Source organism: Lagopus leucura, unplaced genomic scaffold (assembly GCF_019238085.1).
Source record: "Lagopus leucura isolate 7727_CA_CO unplaced genomic scaffold, USGS_WTPT01 Super-Scaffold_739, whole genome shotgun sequence".
Classification (NCBI taxonomy): domain Eukaryota; kingdom Metazoa; phylum Chordata; class Aves; order Galliformes; family Phasianidae; genus Lagopus; species Lagopus leucura.
In genome coordinates, this window is record NW_024962255.1 from 16,515,257 (window position 1) to 16,534,057 (window position 18,801).

The window sequence follows — 18,801 nt, forward strand, 5'->3', positions numbered from 1 at the left end:
ATGGTTTAGTGGGCAACATTGGTGGGAGGTGGGCAGTTGGACTAGATGAACTTAGAGGTCTTTTGCAACTGTAATGATTCTATGATTCTATCTAGGATAGCTGCTACCAATCCTGCCTGGTCTCAGAGTTCCTGGTAGCCAAATATTGCATGCACCATTATCTCTTTGCTCAGCATTTGCTGAACAATCAACCCGCCTTGGCAATAATGCTGTTAGCTGCAGCTTCTACAAGAAGAAAAACTGAGCTAGAAACTCCAGTGCTGTTTGTTCTGGGCCACCAGAGGCCTGCTTTTGAGCCAAGAGGCAACAAAGATTTATATCTCTGCCATAACTTACTTGTCAACTATACTGTGAAATTTCTGGAGGGGCCACAGTGATTGTAAGGCAAGAGGGAAATATCACAGAGGGGCAAATCCCCTGGGCCTCGCTGGCTGCTTAAGCGACTTAGGAGAAGGGCAGCGTATGAGAGAGAGCAGCAGCAACTGAAGCTTTAGAAGAAGGGGCTTTGGTAGCAGAGCGTCTCCTTATGGCTCAGGCATGCATGAGCTAGGCCATCTAACAGGGAGTGCCGTGTCACCAGGCTGGCTGATGCCACCAGCAGAGGAAATGTCTCCCCAGATTGCCTCCTACTTCTGCCATCCCAGTTCCTCTGCTGCCTTGCACTTGCTATCATTTCTTCCCTCCCAGCCACGCCTGGATTTCATGTGCCCACAAGTAAAGGAAGGAGGGGGGCTGTGAACGACCTTCTTTTGTCAGCTGCTATCAGACACTCCTGGCCTTACAGAAGTCACGGTCATAGTTCGGCAGACCTCAGTATTTAGTTTGCAATGCCCGTTCCAAATGCCGGGGCTGAAGAAAACTTAAATTAGTATTTCTCCCAAGAAAACCAAATGCATAGGTGAACTATGAACCTCTCATTCACAGACACAGAGGGAAAAGTCACAGTGCACATGTGGACATAGCTGTGCTTCTCCAGCAGCCATCTCTAAGCCACAGGGCATACAAGTGCCGGCTTCACTCTCAGGGATGCCTGTCCGTAAGTCACACCTGGGCACATCCATGTGTACCCCATAATGCCAGCACTGAATTGTAAGCTTCCCTTGGCCCCTAACTTCCTCCACAGTCTTTCTGTCTCTGTCCAGATTTGCCAGAGAGGGGTATCTTGTATTAGCAGAAAAAGCAGAAGCTAATGGTGATGAGGGAAACAAATTAAAAGCTTGGTTCTGCTGTTTGGTCAGGCAGCTTACCGGTCACCACAGGGTACGTCTGGGGTCCTGACACATTTGTCCCCAGGTCTGGGTTAGCAGAGGTGGATAGACTTGATTTGACTTCATCGAGACCAGGGGTCAGAGCTGGGAGGGAGTACTCATTACCCTGGGGAAGAGAGGAGAAAGACAGCTTGCTATTGATGCGCCAAGAGAAAGGGAGCAGTGTACAGATGGGAGGGAGGAAGAGGAGAGATGCAAACCCCTGCACAGATGGAAGAGGAGGAGGAGGAGGAAATGGAGAAGATGAAGTGACAAGAGGGCTGCAGGCAGGGGACCTGGGATGAGTTATTCCACCCTCCTGCGTGTTGCTGTGGAGGGGATGAGGGGTCAGGCTGGGCATGAGATCTGCCTCCATTTCTGAGACATGGCCGAGCCTTCGTTCAGCGCTGTGGGCAAAGGGGACGCCCACCTATACAAACTCGGGGGGGACAAAGGGGAGACGTTTGCCCCGGTGACAAGGACACTTGGGGCAGAAGATGGCCATGGCGTGACCAGGACGTGGGGCTGAAGGAAGCAGCCGGTGCCGGCCCGTTGCAGCCAGCTCTGTCCCCTGTGCCGCTGCCCCTGTCCTAGCTCTTTAAAAACAAACAAAGAAGCCTCATCCTCTGCCTCTGTCACTCTGTGCACTGGGGTATGAAATTGGGGAGGGGGGAGCCACATGGCTAACAGACGGGTGGGAGGGGGAGAGCCATTGAATCTGAAAGGGTGTCCTGTCCGAAAGGCTGTGGTAATTGCCTTTTTATTGTGGCAGCCTCCGGACCAGACGCGGGAGCTGGAGAAACCGGGAAGGCTACCGAACAGCAGGAAAAGTTGCTCTGATTAATATTAGGTTAAATTAAAACTGATTTTCTGCTCTTTCTGCTGTGTTTTTTCCAGGCGCTTCCCCAGCCCCCTCCCCACATCTCCCCCTCCTGCAGCAGGCTCCCCGCGCGCTGCCCCCTCCCCGCCCCATCCCTGCCTGCCTAGGACTGCCTCGTCATTTCCAATTCCTTCTCGTATTGATCTTCCTGTAGAAATCAGTTTTGTAATTAGCTGCAAATTAGGCCTTCTACTGGGGGTGAGCCTGCCCCCTGATTTATCACCAGAGTAATTCGCTGTGATCGGAGAGAAATTAAAATGAACTCAATTAGGCTTCGGATTTGCTTTATGGGCCCTGCTCAGAGTTTCAGGGGGAAAAATGACTGTGCTGGTGCTTAATAGTCTAATGAAAGTAAATAAAGGTTATTCATTGTAATAAACCCAGGGACTCTGGGATGAAGGGAGTCCACAGCCAACCTCTCCTTCTCTTCCTTTGTTGGTTTATGGCTTGGGGCGGTTTAAAAAGACTTTTGATTTTCATTTTATTAAGACAAACAGCTTTTGGGATAAAAGGCCGGGAGAGCGGGGGAGGCAGGGAGAGGGGGGCAGTGCTGCAGAAGTGCAGAAAACTGGGCTGGAGACGGGAGTCAAGTCTCAGCCTTGCGCTGAGAAAGAAAACGCTCCAAGCCCGATTAAAGCTTGCACTCACTGCTCTTGTGTGACGTGAGAGTGAGAGCTCCTGCGCTGTGCCGTGCCCTGCTGGCATTCGTGGCTGTGCAATCACAGCGCTGTGTGTGTGTGTGGTAAGTCACTGTGCCAGGGAAAGGAGCTGAGGTTTTGGGAGAGCACTGTGCGTGTGGATGGCAAGTTCAGGATGGGAGACAGTTAGTGTCCACGTGTGCATCAGTACAGGGATACGTTTACAACTGGAAAGTGCTGTCAAATGTGAATGTGATGTATGTGCAGTGACAGGGCACTGTGAGAGAAGGGGGTGAGGAAAGAGAGAGGGGCTTCAGTGAGGGAATCTCCCTGCCATCACCCTACAGGCGCCTACAGGTCCGCATTGCCAGGCCAGGCCCTCACCTGCTCAGATTTGATGTGCTCTGATGTTTGAAAGACGTCAGGGTAAGAAGGACGCTCAAAAACTCGATCTAAAGCCTCCAGCTGCTGCTGGGTGAAAGTGTCGCCACGAAGGTGCTTCCGCAAACTGTCCACGCTGCTCTGGGAGTCTCCGTTGGGAACGGAGCCCTCGGATACATCTGCAGGGCACAGACAGAGAAAACAGGGAGTTAGCAGCAGGGGCGGCAGCGGGTGCGGGCAAGAGCAGGGCAGCAGGAGAGGGGCCCTGTGCTGCACACGGAGCCGCGTTGCTGCAGGGGGGCCGGCTGCGGGCGGGGAAGCCCCTTCTGTCTGCTCTGGCTGCTGGCCTGCTCCGTGGGATGCTCCTGCCCGCTGTGAGCGAGGCTGTGGAGAACGGTGCTCAGCTCAGAGATGAGTTGCGGTTCCACTGATTTTCAGTGTTAAAAATTGCCAAATCTCCATTGCTGAGCATAAAATGGGAGCAAAGCACAGCGATTAGCATCGCTAGGAGGCTACCAGAGAGGCGGTTCACTGAAAATCTAGAGTGCTGAGGGTGGGCTTGCACTGCAGAGGGCTGAGGAAGCCTGAAATGGAGCAAGTCCTCTACTGCAGTCTGGAAGGGAGCAGTCTGTGTTGTAACTTCCCGCTTCCAATACAAGCTGTATCTCCATTACAGTTTCCTTCTCATCTGATTATGGCCTGTCGTATCCCAGATGGGTTTTTCAACACCTTGGATAACACGGATAATCCTGTGCCCGACTCCACATTTCAACAGAGAAGCTATGGAGCGCTCTGTCCAATTCAACATACATTATTTCTGTTATGATCTCGGTCCCATTTTGCTATGTACTAGCTCATAATTTATCACAACCCATATCTCAGTTATAAAACTCCCTCCTAAAATATGTGAATCTTTGTCTGTGAGAGCACCCTTTCTACCTAAAAAGAATTACTGTATTGCTTATTGTATTCCTTACTGGGAATCGGCCTTTCTTATAACCCTTTTTTCTTCCTAGGAAAAAAAAGCCCCTTTTTTGGTAGAAGCATTACCAGAAACGCATCTCTGTCTCTGCAACAGCCCTCTAGAACAACCTAATCACCCTGCAGTGCCTCTGTCACCTTCCGGATGTCTCGGTCTCTGCTGTGCCATCCCATGTCTGTAAGAGCCCCTTCATCCCGTCTGAGATGAGTCCATTATAAATGTCCTGCCCCAAAGTGAATCACATCCAAAGTGAAGCTTTCCCTGTGATAAACCATCTTATCACCCACCTGTTTTTTTTCCCTGTTATCCCCCAATTCAAATGAGGTGCATTTATCTCTGTTATAACCCCTTTTTATCTGAAGTGAGTGAGTCTCCTGCTATTAGCATCTGTCACATCCAAGGTGAGTCTGTCTGTTATAACCTCCTGTCCCAGCTGAAGTGAATCTTCCTTTGTCATAATCCTTCATCTCATCTAAGGCAAGTCTGCTCATTATAATCTTCTCCAACTGTGCTGAGTATCTTTGTGCTATCACCCCTTGGTCTAACTTTGGTGTGACTGGTTATAATCCTCTGTCTCACCCATGCTGATATATCTCCATACCCTCCATGCAGAATCTCTGCCTGCTGTTTCATCAGACACAAGCCTGGCTGTCTGGTAACCCTGTCTAAACAAAGATCAGGTTCTCCCACTTACGTTACAATTACCTTTCTGCTTTTTCACTATTGTTCCTCATACTTCAGCCTCTTTCAGTGTCTTCTAGTCTGTGAATCTCTGAAACCTGCTGCCCTGCAAGGAAGTGGTTGAGGGATCCGTGTAGACCTTTTCCCTCCTCCGTGTGCCTGTGAATGTGCTCATGGCCAGGCAGTGTTCCCACAAGCCTGGAGTGGCATTCGCTGTGCAATGGCCAGAACCATGCCACTCTGCTGCTCCACTTTTAGCTCATGGATGGTGCTAAGATGGGTATTTTCCTGGCATGGGTAATGCCCATCTGGTGGCCCAGAGTAATAACTGAGCCCGCTGCCTTCTGGCTATGAGATATATCCGTTTATAGGTGATTATATGATATGATATAATCAATAGTACATTATATACAGTAACGTAGTACAGTACCACTCTCAAGACCATAGAAAATATTACATATTGATTTGTCCCAGCCAGCAGCCTTCCCTCGAGCATCCCCTTCTCTTTCTTTTCCACCCCTAACCAGAGCAAAGCTTACTGGCTCTGATTCCTGACATTTTCTCCTCTCTCCAGTCTTATTTGCAGAAATTTCTGAAATCTGGAGTTTACAACATATTTGTCTAAGAGAAAACAAAGCAAGGGCTGGCTGGATTGCATTTGAGGATTTTTCCACTTGCTAGTTAGTGTGCATGATTGTGCACGCCATTAATACACATACACATTTTGCAGTAGGCTGTGATTCTGAGGTGCTCTAGGCTCTGTATCACCATACATGCCTGAGCAGCCATTTGTGTGAGGTGGCTGGTTTAGGTCGCATTTGGTCGCCAAGGATGGCAGCCCTACCGTATGCATGGCATTTGGTGTGAGTGAGCTTGTGCTGACTGTCAGTAAACCAGATTTTACCCTGCGTGGGTTACCCTGCATGTTTGGTCAGGTTTGTGCACAGGTGCAATTGCATTTACGATCCCTGTCTGCCTGCTGAGCCCTGTGCACACATGTCCCTTTCTGTGCTTGGGCCATGCCTTTGTGTGAAGGAGCTGAAACTACAGCTTTCCCAAGTCGCTGTAGGAGTCTCTTTTCGTTCATTTATTCAGAGGCCCTTCAGATCTTGACAAATCTGTCACTCTAAATTTGCGAGAGATTATGGTGCTCTCTCCCTAGCACGGAGAGAGGTGATATATGATATCTGCTGCCCCTATTGATTGCCTGATCTGGTGGCAGAGGGCTGGCGAAATGAACTTGAAATGAACATCATGCCTCAACTCATTGTGCGTATAATACACTACTTAATCCCACATTTTTCAGCTGCTATGGAATTCAATTGATCAATCATGTCCCTCTGATAGTACTGTTTTAGGGGTTATTGCTGCTCTGCTCACTGACCTTTTTATTTATTTATTTATTTGTATGTGTGTGTGTGTGTGTGTGCCTATGTGCATTTGGCACACTGAGGACCGGCTGATAAGAAGCGGCCTGTAAAATCAGTGGGAAATGAAGGAAAAGGATGAAGGGAGGAGAAGGGGGTTAGATAAGGAAGCAGAGTGATCAACGCAAGAGAATAGATAAGGGGAGTAAGAAAGTTGTAAGGAGAATGGCAACGCTCAAGTTTAAGTAGAAGCTTTGGAGATGAGGAGCATCATGTCATAGCTTAGGCAGGTCAGCCTTAAAATCTACAGAAGGGAAGGAACTTTTGACAGAGGATTGTGGGCTACCTAGAGGTGAACCTTTTCTAAGCAGCTTGCAGTAGTATTGGGCTTAATGGTGATAGGGCACAGAAATCCCAAATGTCACACAGCAGTAATATGAGTTGTGCATATAGGATTCTAGTTATGAAGCAGAAGAAGTTTCACAGAGATGACCCCACAGGACAGATTTATAGGCCTTGTGTTGCTAATGCTGAGACTTTCACAGTCACGGATCATTATATTTTCTTCAAAACCAAAGGACTGTAAATCCCCTGTATTTGTTCTATGGTGTCAAAATCTGTAGACATTGTGTTTTCATTTTTTCATCTAAAACTGCAAGGGATAGAAACCTATCTCTGTTTTTAGATCAAAGCTGCTATTCTTACCTAATCACATGGCCCTGTGAGCTGGATTTTCAGAAGCCTCAGATACCGCAATACACCAATTATGGGAGCTGGCAATTGTAGAGGTGTGAGCAAAGGTGGCAGTAATGAACAGAAAGGACTTTGGGAAAGAGGTGAATCTGCCAAAGAAGCTCTTGGGAGGAGTGCTGTGGTGGAGCAAGTTTTCTGCTTCTGGATGAATCTGGAAGTAGGAAACTGCCCTAGTTTTGCCACTGGGGAGTGGCATCATTTTTCCCAGCCTCCTTTTACTGGCACAAGAACCTCTGCAATACTGTGACACAGGCACCTCTCTGTTAAATCAGGAGGCTTGTAACAAACAGTTTGAGAGGTGAACCATGGCCTCGGTCACTGTGTTCCTCACAAGAGCACACAGCTGCTGTCAGCATGATCAGGACTGGCCTTGCATTGCATGACAGGAGACATTTCTCCTCCCAAGGGGCTGCGGAGAGAAGGTGCAGAGCCAACACTCGGCGTAAACCTTTGACATGGCACAGAAATGCTCCACAGGTGTCACAGAAGTATCCTGACAGATTACAAGGAAATCCTCTGCCAGAGGACACAGGAGCAACTGTAACTACACCTGACACAGGGACAGAGCCCACTAGAAAGCTCTAAAGAGATGCTCCCAGGCCTGGAAACCCCAAAGCCACCATCACATACAAATAGCACAAAGCTGTAGCAAGACAGCTATTCATCTAGCACTGGGGGATACAGCAAGCACCCTTGCTCAGGGTTGGATAGGATCATCCCCACCAGAAATGTAGAAAAGCTCCTAGTAGAGCTGGCATGGGAGCACCTCTGTGGCACAGAAGCACTCCAGAAGGTCATGACAACCTGTGCATCTGGCACACAGGCAGGGAAATGACGTTCAGTTCTCAGGGCAGGGCTATTGCTGTCTGTAGGGGTCCTATGGAGCCCTGGCAGTGCTGGGGTTCTGCAGCACTCCCGATAAAACCCCAGCCACAGCAAAAGTGGTATGTATGGTGGGCATGAGAGCTGCTAGCCAGGGGACACAGCAGAACCCATTTCACTGTCAAAGCCTCTGAGGGAAGTTCATATGTCTGACACAGCAATGGCTGTCAGAACAGCACTCCCTGCCCCAGCCAAGCCCTGCCCTCTCCTGCAGACTAGCACATCTCTGCTCCTTCTATGGCACGTGGCCTGGTAGCCCTGATCCACTCTGCGGTAGCCGCCTGGTTTCCACGAGAGCTGCTTCTTCCCAAGCTTTGTGCTTTGCGTTAAGGCTGCTGCATCCCTTTATCCAATCTCCCTTCTCTTTTTTCCCCCTCTGATGTGCCCTGTGTCCCAGCGCAGCCTGGCCTGTCAGGCATCTCTCCCGTCCATCCCCCGGGGGCCCTTCACTGCGCTGCCAGTTGTTGCAGTTTCAAACTCAATTGTTCTCCTCGGTACTGAGGCAAATGGAGTCATTAATTACCTTCTATCGGCTGGGCCGAGTTCAGAACGCGATCAATAGCCGGCGCTTGTCATTCATGGCAGCCAGCCCCACGCAGCCCCTCGCACTGCCTTGGCCTGGTGGCAGCTGTCGGGAGCAGGGCACCCTGTCTGAGCGGGGCTGAGGGGGGACAGCAGGGACAGGAACCTCATCTGAGGAAGCACATTGCACGTTTGCACGTGGCCGACATGTCCTGCTTTGGACAAGCTGGGCCAGTCTGGCTGTTGTGCTGTTTCTAGAAGCTCCATCTGCATCCACAGTGATTATTAATCCAATACTCTGCTCCCGTCAGTCACTTGGGGAACTCTCAGGAGGGTTTGGAAAAAGGAAGGCTGCCAAATTTGGTGTCCATTTCCTTCCAGAATAATTTCTGCAGTCCTTTGAGCAGGGTGCAAGAAGGCACCTTCTCTAGACAGGTCATTTCTGTGTTTCAGAACTTAGTGCTGCAAGAGCTGTGCTTGATTGCCATAAATGAACTAGGGGGGAGAAGGATACCTCAAAATCAGGTGGAAGAGATCCCAAGTGAGTGCTGGACAGAAACAGCAGAGCATGGGAGGGGCTGGCAAGATCCAGCAGTGTGCAGGGAAGGAATATTATCAGAGATCCACATTGCGGCAGTGAAAGACATGGGAAGAGTTCAGGTTATGGACAATAACCTGCAGAAACAGAGACACTGGAAGACGTGCTGGAGAACTGTCACCTCAGGGAAGTGGATCAGACTTCATAAGCTCTGCATTTGTTTAGGTTGCTGTGTCCATTTGGCTCAAGGGAATCCACAAGCCTGAATCTGAGTATGCAGATGGATGATATTGCATTTGTTACGTACACAGGCTCGGAGGAGACAGGCTGAGAAACAAAGGGATTTTATGTTTTGAAATTGGAGTGTAGATCAGGTGAGGAATTGTGAGCAAGGAAGGCTGCTGGCACAGGGCAGAGTGCATCCCTGCAAGGGAGTGAGGTGTGTGCCAGGGCCTGGCAGCATGGGGCTGCGTGGGACGGAGGCATTGGGAGGAGCAGAGGTGGGCAGTGCAGCATTAATGCAGGGCTCGCATGAGCAAAACAGCAATGCTCAATGAGAATGTAAATGAAATGAATTGTGTGTGCAAATGTGTAATGAAGTGTGTACTCAGATCTGTCTAGGATTATCAAGGGAGCATGCAAATGTGCATTTAAGGCAGTGAGTGTGTGTGTGCATATGAAAATCATATGTATTTACTACAGCATCTGAATGTGTGATTGCAAATGTGGCCCTGAGAAACTAAGTCTGTGCAGACCTAGCTTTACGTAATAGCATAATCAGCACATCCAGCTTTACTGAGAGCTTCAGTAAAGGCCTTTCCAGGTGTTAGTCTGCAAACAGCTGCCTTGGACACATGTACAGCATGCATGACAGCATGTATGGGTGTGCAGATGAGGTGTGCTAGCCCAGGGAGCCAAAGCTGGTGCTTTCTGTGCAAGCCGCCACCACAGCTTTGTGACCTTAGGGTATTCTGGAGGTGAGGGCACATCTTCTGCTCTCAGGCTGCTGTAAATCTACCACAATTCCCTTACCTCAGAGGAGTCACTGGGGATTTATACCATTGTAATGAAGGACAGAGTGTGGGTCCAATATCTCTCGCTAGCACTACTAGGCTTAACTGCTAGCCAGATAGAAATGCAGCTGCCTCCAGGAGCCAGTACATCTGCTTTGTTTATGTTGGCGGAAGAGCAAGCAACACTATCACAGAGCCAGCCAGATCCCCAAGTTAGTGTAAATCTTTAAGTCTCCTGCACTCAGTGGTTATACTGATTTACACATCCTGAAAGTTATCAGAAGGGTTACTCTGATTTATACTGCTGTGGTGCCCAGCACGCCGCCTTTAGTGGAGAGGCTTAGGGGAGAGCTGTGGCAGGGAGGCAGGCGCTGGGAGCCCTGAATTCACTCTGCCAGGGCTGAGATGTGCTTAGCACTGCTGGTGTATGCTGGCTGCCTTTGCAACCTCCTCTCATCCTCCTAAACGATTTGTTGGGGAGCTCCCTCTCATCAGGATCCCCCCCTTAGTGAGCACATAAAACCAGGTGTCTTTTGTTAGCTCCAAAGGACAGAAGCAACGCAAAAAATTACATCGCATGCAGCCCTAACTATGCTTGTTTAGAGAAACTGCTTGCATTTATGAAGTCTTTGGTGCGGAAAGCAGGGTTGCAAATGACTGCATCAGAGCGACAGTAAAGGCCATTAATTTCCTGTTATGTTTTCCTGTGTTGGGGGCTTTATTAATTTAATTTTACACTGTCGAACAACAGCGAGCGCTGACACCGCCACACTGTAAGGTTTTTTTCGCAAGCAGTGCTTTGGCTGACATGCAAATCAACACTGCCATCAGAAACGCTAGGGACAAGGGAGGGAACACGGGCTAGCCTGTTCCTGCCAACCCCACTGCCCATGGCCTGGAGGCCCCTGAGAACCCAGTGGAGCCCACTGGCACCTGATAGTGAGGCCAGCAGTGCTAGGACTCAGCAGACCTGGATAAGTCTGTGCGTGTCTCTAATACACAGTCCAGAAAATACGAATTCCTTCTTATCCTGCTTGGTTCCATTGGGCTGATCCCGCACCAACATGCCTCTGAATCCCTCATCTCCTTCTGTCTCTCTTGCTCCAGACTCTCCTTTCCTTTCATTCTACCTTATTTTCCCCTCACAAACGCTTTTACCTTAACCTCCCAAGTCAAAGAAGGCCGTGCCTACCCCTGAGCCAGATGTCAATGAATCATGTTAGTGGAAGCTCTTCTGACTCAGCACTAAACCAGTGCTCAAGCAGAGTGTTTTTAGAGCTGCCATTTTTGATGTGCCATAAAACAAAGGCTCCAATCACTCAGAGTCATTAAAATTCCCATGGCATTTTTTGTAGGAGTACAGACATTAACCTGGCTGTTCTGAACAAAATCCAGCCTGAGTGATTACCCACAGCATATCTTAATTCTCCTGTGGTTTCATTTGGACATGGCACAGCAAAATTTCAGTGTTGATGCTCTGTATTGTTCAACATCTGCCACAGTCCATCCGAGTCAGCCACATTTCAGTAGTAAATGAGATCTTCAGAATGAGAAGGTTAATAAACAATGTATTATATAGGATGGGTAATTACAAAATGCCACACAATGAAAGAGCTACAGGCCTGCAATATGCTGCAATCAGCTTGGATTGGCACCATGCACATTCTTTTTCTGAATGTGCTCATTCCTGTGATACCTATAAATCATTAATTATTTGAATGATATATGAAAGATCCTGCGGTGGCATGACCTATGTAATATTTATATTGGAGATGTGTTCCAAACTGTAAGGGGGGACCCAATCACTGGTAGCAATGAGTTTCACAGACTGAGGCTGTGCAGAGGAGAGCCATAGGTGTCTTTAAGGCAGCGGTTGGTTTGTTTTCCAGTTCACTGGAATTTAGTAAAGTTCACCCAAAATCCAGGATAGATCTGATCTGCATGCAAGGTCAACTCCCATGCTCAACGTCTACCTTATCATGCATTAGATGCCAAAAGCCAAAGTGAAAAATCAACAGCTCCTTTGGGAAACCAGACATGGAAATGTGCCTGTCCTTTCTAACAGCCTTTTCTAATGCATCTAAGAATGGACTGGAAAGACCTCAAGAATTTATGGGCATTTCATACACGGTAGCCACCTCATTAAGGTTTGATCAGATGCCTCCTGAGCCTGTCCTAGTGCAGGCCCCTAGCTTAAAAAGAGAAGAACACCACTGAGATCTCAACAAAGGCAGAACCAGTAAGAGAAAGAAGTGCTGACATACTGCACATCCAAATGGAAATGCAGATGTGATATCCAAGACCTAGCTCCTGGTCAGGCCACTGTGCTGCTGTGTAGGAAGAGGACTTTGTACCTCGAACCTGATGGGATCTAACTTGCAACATGTCTGGGTGGATGCAAAAGCAAGGGAGAAATGTGCCCCAAGGCATTATTTTAGGCTCCTTGACAAAACTGACATTTAAAAAGGCATGAAATGCATTTAATACCTATTGATGTGTGGGAAGATCATCCTCAGGAATGATGGAAGGTAACCATGTCTGACAGGCTGGCTAAGTCTAAGTGTTTTTACCAGGTCATCTATTGCTATTGGAGCTGTGCTCTCTCTGCAAGGCCTTAGGGCTTACCCTAGCCTCTGCAGGCCAACACAAATTGCTGTTTGTGGCAGGCACGCTTGGCAGCCACAGAGGTAGCTGGAGGAAATCCAGTATTCCCTGAAAGGCTCTTAACATGTTCCCAAGCTGCATTTTTCTTGTGGCAAAGTTTTTTCTGCCTCTCTGCCCTGCTCTTGTCACTTCTTTGCCCTCCTCTGCCCAGCCAGAATTCTCACCAGCTAATCAGTAGGTGAGATCTTGTTGCTTCCCCCTGGGATCCAGAGAAACAAGTCTGGAGGATCTGATGCTATCACTGAGGGAAGCAAAGAGCTCCAGCTTCCCTTTCAAACAGCAGCAGTCCCGTTCAGGGAGGAGGAGGGGTCCTCTCTGGCCCTGGCTGAGAACAAGGTGCTTAGTGTTTTGCTTTAGTGCGAGAAGATGCTCCTCTATGGGAATGATTTCCATCTATAAACAGCAAGTGATGCTTAATATTGCATTGATGCAGATTTGGGAGCACAGAGATAGCCAAATTAGGAGCTAATTGGTGCACAGAAGATTTCCTGTTGTGCCCTTTGGCTGCTGTGGTGCGAATGGGGAGAGGGAGAGAATGGAAGGGAGCACGAGCCGTCCTCCGCCAATGCCTCTGCAAAGGTTGGGATTCCTGAGACCGCTGTTGTCTCGTGCTGTCAAGGTCAGCAGGTTCAGGTTCACTGAACGGTCAGGATGGTTTGAATTACTGGCACTGCCTGCCGATGCCTCTGCTGATTGCGATCCGTCTTCCAGCGCCTGCTGCGGGATGCTGCTCCCCGGCCATGTGCTGCGCACCGTGAGGGGCACGGAGAATGGCAGCGAGGCAGATGCTCTTGTTAAGAGGATAAGGTTTTAGGAAGATTTAAGGAGCCACAGCAGTGCCAAGGGGAGGCGCATGCTCCACGAGGCACATGGGGACTGGGCTTCCAGAAGCAGTTGTTCTGTTCCATTTATCCTTCACTCCTCCTCCAAGTTTCTGCCTTTCATAAAAGTTAGAAGAGTGGCTTGAGCAGGGACTGTCAGGCCCTTATGGGGGGAAAAGCCTGTTGGAGAAGGTTTCTATTTGGTTGTATATAGGTAGAATGCTTAGTTAGCAAAGACTGATGTCCAAGTCTCCATGTAAGCTGTGCTGCTGGGACACATCCCATTCTGTCACCAGGTGGCTGCTGTGTCCCTGCAGGAACACCCAGAGACTCACAGTGCCGCAGCCCGGACCCAGACAGGGAGCAGTGGGAGGAACCACAGTGGAGCAAGTGGGGAGAACCAGGTGAGTGCCTGCCCACAGGTGTGGGCAACACAGACATGGGCCAGGCAGCGTCAGCTTGCAACCCAATGCCAAAATAAGCACATGAAATAAAATAAGCACAGGATGAAATCAGAACAGGACTGGAGGTGATGCGGGACTAGTTCCCAGCAGCTGTCTCTGTCAAGAATGTCTCCACAATCATCATGAAGTGAGTTTCACTACAGAGAAATCTGGCCTTCCCTGTTCAGAAACCTGAACGCTGGTTTTGGCTTTGTTCACTGAGGTTTGCTGCCTGCCTCTGTGAGCCACTCAGCCCCTGGGTGCAGTGAGCTACATCTGCATCTCTGTATATGCAGCGTCCGTGCTCACACCCCACAGCTGCACCAAACCTGCACGAGTGCACCTGGAGGGAAGTCAGGGCAGTGCTGAGAGCAGAGCTGCCTGCGCCTGGTGCCAATAGAGAGGCCTCTTGGGCAGCAGCCTCAGAGGAGATCGTGGCTAACCCCTCCTCACTGCTCTGAGGATGGGAAGCTCCCACCTCCTCTGAGCTCAGTTCCAGGCAGGCTCTGTGCGGCCTGTCTGTTGTTAGGCATATGCCGCGCTGCCTTCAGCTCCGTGCCCCAATCCTCTCCCAGCTCCCTCTCCTGGTACAGCGCAATGGGCTTTGGCAATAAGAGTCAGGGACAGTGCCCAGTATCGTGCTGCTTTACATTAATGAGATACACATGGTGTAATCCAGCAATGGAGTCAGCTCTACAAAGAGAGGTAATAGCAGGCTGCCATGAACAGAGCAGCTCAGGTAATTGGTTTATCTATCTAGAAGCAGTAGTAGCAATCTCTGCACAGACAGAGTAGCAGTAAAGTCTCTTCCTTAAGGCTATTTCCTTTGTCTTTTCAATTGCTTGCACATCCATGTGAGATAGAGAGAGAGAGAGAAGGAGAGAGAGAGAGAGCTAGAGAGAGAGAGAGGGAGAAATGTTAATTTGTGAATTAATGGCTTTTCTCAGCGGAATTGTAAATTCAAATGTCACCTCACAGGGTGACACTATGCTGGGCTGCTGAAGAAGCAATGATAAGATCCCCCTCATCCCCGTGCCGACATATAACCATGCCCATCCCCTCCCTGAAAGATAGCTGCGGAGTGGAACATGCTACTTTTAATTTGCAATAACACCACAGCAGAGGGATGCGAGGGTGACTGTTTCCGACCCTCCCTTCTACAACAACCCGGGCCATATCTTTCCCGTTCCTCCTCTACCTCCTTCTACCCTCTCTTCAACCCCTCCCGTTCTAAACTGAGTCCAAAACAACACATTATCTCAACTCCCCCCACCCCAAACTAATCAAAGGATGAGCTAAGGGAGGGCTCTTTAGAACGGATGCCTCTGCAACCCTCTCCTCTCCTGCAATAATCAGGTGAATTAATGACCCTGAAGTTAAAGTGAGTGCTGATACTCAGGCGTTGTGCAGCGTAGGGGAGAAAGCCTTCATTGTTTTCGAGCAGGAGGCGGGCAGCAGCAAGGGAGATTCATGGATGGAGATTGAATATGCAATTTTCTTTCACCTTGCCAAGAGCTGCCCCTGGGCTGTGCCTGGCCTAAATTTTTTTTTTCTCTTGCCATCTCTGCCTTATCCGGCCCTCCCACCTCCCTTCCATTCTTTCCAGAAAATTACCTTCAAAATTGATTTCCACTTTTACAAACAAATATAATGGGAACATGAGGGGGAAAAAAAATCTTGGGCCGTGATGAATTAGGGCTGTCAGGTGCTTCCAAGTCTCCTTTGTTTTTGTTTTACTGCCCGTTAGGTTCTTTGTTTTTCCAGCAGCTGGGAATAGTGCCCCTGCCCACACACTCCATGGCTATCATCACGGGATATGTCCATCACCTGATGTCATCACTGAGTTATCCCTGTTCTCCATCACTATGATGCAAACAACCACTGTGACCAGACTGCTCTATCCCATGATACCAGGATGCAGCCAATCTCATGGAGATGGAGCACGTCCCACACTGCTGCCTACCTGCCTTCTGCAGCCACCCTGCATGTCCTTGGAGTTACCTCAGATCTTTTCTACTCTTCTGTTCCTCCTGTTCTCTTTCGCCTTTAACTGATTCTTGAATGGGGTTTCCCAGCCCTCACTGTTCTAATGGGTCAGCCTAGGCCATCAGCATGGCACTTGGATCCTCATTGCACCTCTGTGCCACATCACCTTGGTTCTGTAGCAGTATTGCCCTTGATTCTCACTGCCATGTCACTTGACCCAGTAACAGCGCCATCCACCAGCAGGGCACCCTGAGCCACTGCTATACTAGCTTTATACTATACTTGCCACATCACCAACAATCACCTAGAGGCATCGTTTGCTTCCACGTTTCTACCTATTCCTATCCCTCCTGGGATTTATGCTGTCACCCACCGTGCCCTGAGATCCTCACGGATCCAGGCACTGTGCTTCTGTAGTCTTTATGTCCATGAGCCAGCAGCAGCCACCCTCTGAATGCAGGCAGACCCAGGGTACAGACTGCAAGAGAGACAGGCACCAGCACAAGTAGGGAGCAGCCTCTGCACAGGTGGGCACATAGGGTGCTCAGAGACACCGGGAGGAGCTGTCGCTGCCTGACTCCTGCTGACATCAGCTGCCACAGCCCCTCCCAGCAGTGAGTCAAAAACGCAGAAGATTTAGCCACAAACTAAACACACAGAAATAAGCAGTCAGATAAGCATGCATTCGGGCACTCACACAAATAAACTTCAAGAAAAGCTGTATGCGTAAGAAAGACTCACAAAACACAGCCAGTAGCATTTGAAAACGCAAGAATGTAGTCTGGGACACAAGGAAGTACTAATGCAGTATGTGTCAATTAAATGTAATTTCTGAAGAAACAAATAACTTACAACAACATACGTACACTAACTAAATGGAAACCTGGAACTCAGTGGAATTTCCTTAAATTCACATATACAAAATTAAATCATGAAAACAAATACAAACTATTTACAGAAATAGACAACCTTCTCACAGTCAAGAACAGCCAATATATGCATATAAAACATGCACACAAATATATAACCCCAGTGCAAATGTACCCTCTGTACAGACTACGTACAGAGGTGCACAGCACTAACAGGCTACGTATTTGTGTCTGGCAGCCACAAAGATACAGTCATACTCCAACTATATAACAACAAGTACAGAGAATATACATACAAGTATACAACATTCACATATACGCTTAACATGTGAATACAAATACCTGGCATTCATAGAAATACATAGCACTAATGCTGAGCCATACATGCCCAGATATCCAGATGATCCACACTATGCATACCCTACTAGGCAATATTATACACAGCTTAACATACACGTTTTCCAGGTCTCTGGGTGCATGCACAAAATTACAGGTCTATCCTGCCGCTCATCATGGTACAATAAACACTGATAAGTGGAGAGCAGTCACCCTAACACAGAGATACAGAAAACAAACAGGCGTGCAAACAAACAGAGACGCACACAAACACAGCTGAAGCCAAACCAGCTTGTCTTCAGATAGTGCCAAACCATGCCAAACTAAGCAGAGGTGTCAGGAGCAGAGCAGCCTGTCCAAACGGCTGCCTGTGATGTAAGCTGTTAACTCCCCCTTACCTGAGCCACGCACCCTCAGAACTGCCAGGCTGTGAGCACACAGACAGACATCTGTCCCTCTCTATTACAGGCAGGTTCCAGCTCTGTGATGCAGACCTTTCTGACTATGATGTGCTGCTTATGCATTGCCATCTCCTTTATCCAGTCTCCTCAGTTCACTTTCTCTACACATCCTCTCCCTTTGCTATCCGTCCTGCAACTCATCTGGGAGGTACCTGCCTCATGTTCTCCCAAAGTCTCACCAGCAAAGACCCTTAAAAGAAGAGGTGAGGAGCTGCTGAGAATAAACTGCCCCTTGATTTATATCTTCATCTGGAGTGAGAGGAGTGCTACCTACTGTAGTGTGTGTAGGAGCAGTGAACCTGCAAGTTCCCTGAAACCACTGCTGTCTGCTGTGATACGCCATCAGTGCAACCAGATAGCCATTGGGAACTTGGCCACATGGTGTGATGCTGCACTGTCCTGGGCAGAGCAGGGGGAAGGTGCTATTGGACTGACACAGCCCAGAGATTTCTCACTCTGCGTGCACAGCCATGGACTGCTGGATGCACACCTTGCAGCTGTGTTTGGTGATCAGAATGGGGAGTTAGTGCCTGAGGTAACGTAACTGCACGTGTCTCTAGTGTCATTAAGACTACTGTGGACCTGCAATAAAGCAATCATATGGAAGAGTGCAAACATATCAGCTGTGGTGACAAGAAATCACAGCATGAAACAATGCAGCCACACCACAGCAATGCTCTTGTGTCACCTGCAGGGGTCCAGGCACACTCTGTTGTCTTTAACAATGCAGTGGTGGTGGGAGGACAGAAATCCACCTATTGCCCTGAGATGAACGTACATCAGATGTCAAGATACAATCAATGCCTAGAAATGTGCACAGGCAGCAGAGGACAACAAATGTATTTCCCTCCAGGGCAGTTAAGGGCCTCACACCACTGCACTGCTGTTAGAGCACCATCGCACTGCGGATGACGATGGAAGCATGCCGTCTGTCCTGAAACAACCCCAGTAAGCAGTGGAGCAACACAATCATATTCCATGAAAACATACGGTGCTCAAGACAGCACCGTGGTGACGTACCTCTGTTGACTTCAGTCAAGATCAGATGACAGTCTGTCACCAGTCAACAAATGATATCAACTGCAGTAGCAACTGCCTGAGTGGCAATGACAGTACAGCACAGCCGGCCATGAGGCACCGAGTCACCTCACGGAAACAGCACTGCTCCGTGATACACAGGTACTGCCTCACCACCACCTCCTTGCATGGCGCGATGGCCTGGACTACAGCAGGGCAGCATACAAGCAGCAATACACTTATCTCATCATTAGTGTCACAAACCCACAACGTGATAACCACAGTCACGCCTGCAAAGACGTATTGATGGCACTGACACG

The 18,801-nt window shown here is 48.9% G+C and overlaps 1 protein-coding gene across 8 annotated transcripts in view; it reads right to left on the reverse strand.

Annotated features, from left to right (window-relative positions):
• Window positions 1-18,801, reverse strand: part of PAX2 (paired box 2) — a 78,442-nt gene that overhangs the window by 22,792 nt on the left and 36,849 nt on the right. For all 8 annotated transcript variants that reach the window (XM_042863529.1, XM_042863527.1, XM_042863532.1 and 5 more), the window contains exons 6-7: window positions 3,150-3,325; window positions 1,248-1,374 (exon numbers count right to left, since the gene is read on the reverse strand). In XM_042863529.1, coding sequence (XP_042719463.1) covers window positions 1,248-1,374; window positions 3,150-3,325 — 303 coding nt within the window. The remainder of the gene's footprint in view (window positions 1-1,247; window positions 1,375-3,149; window positions 3,326-18,801) is intronic.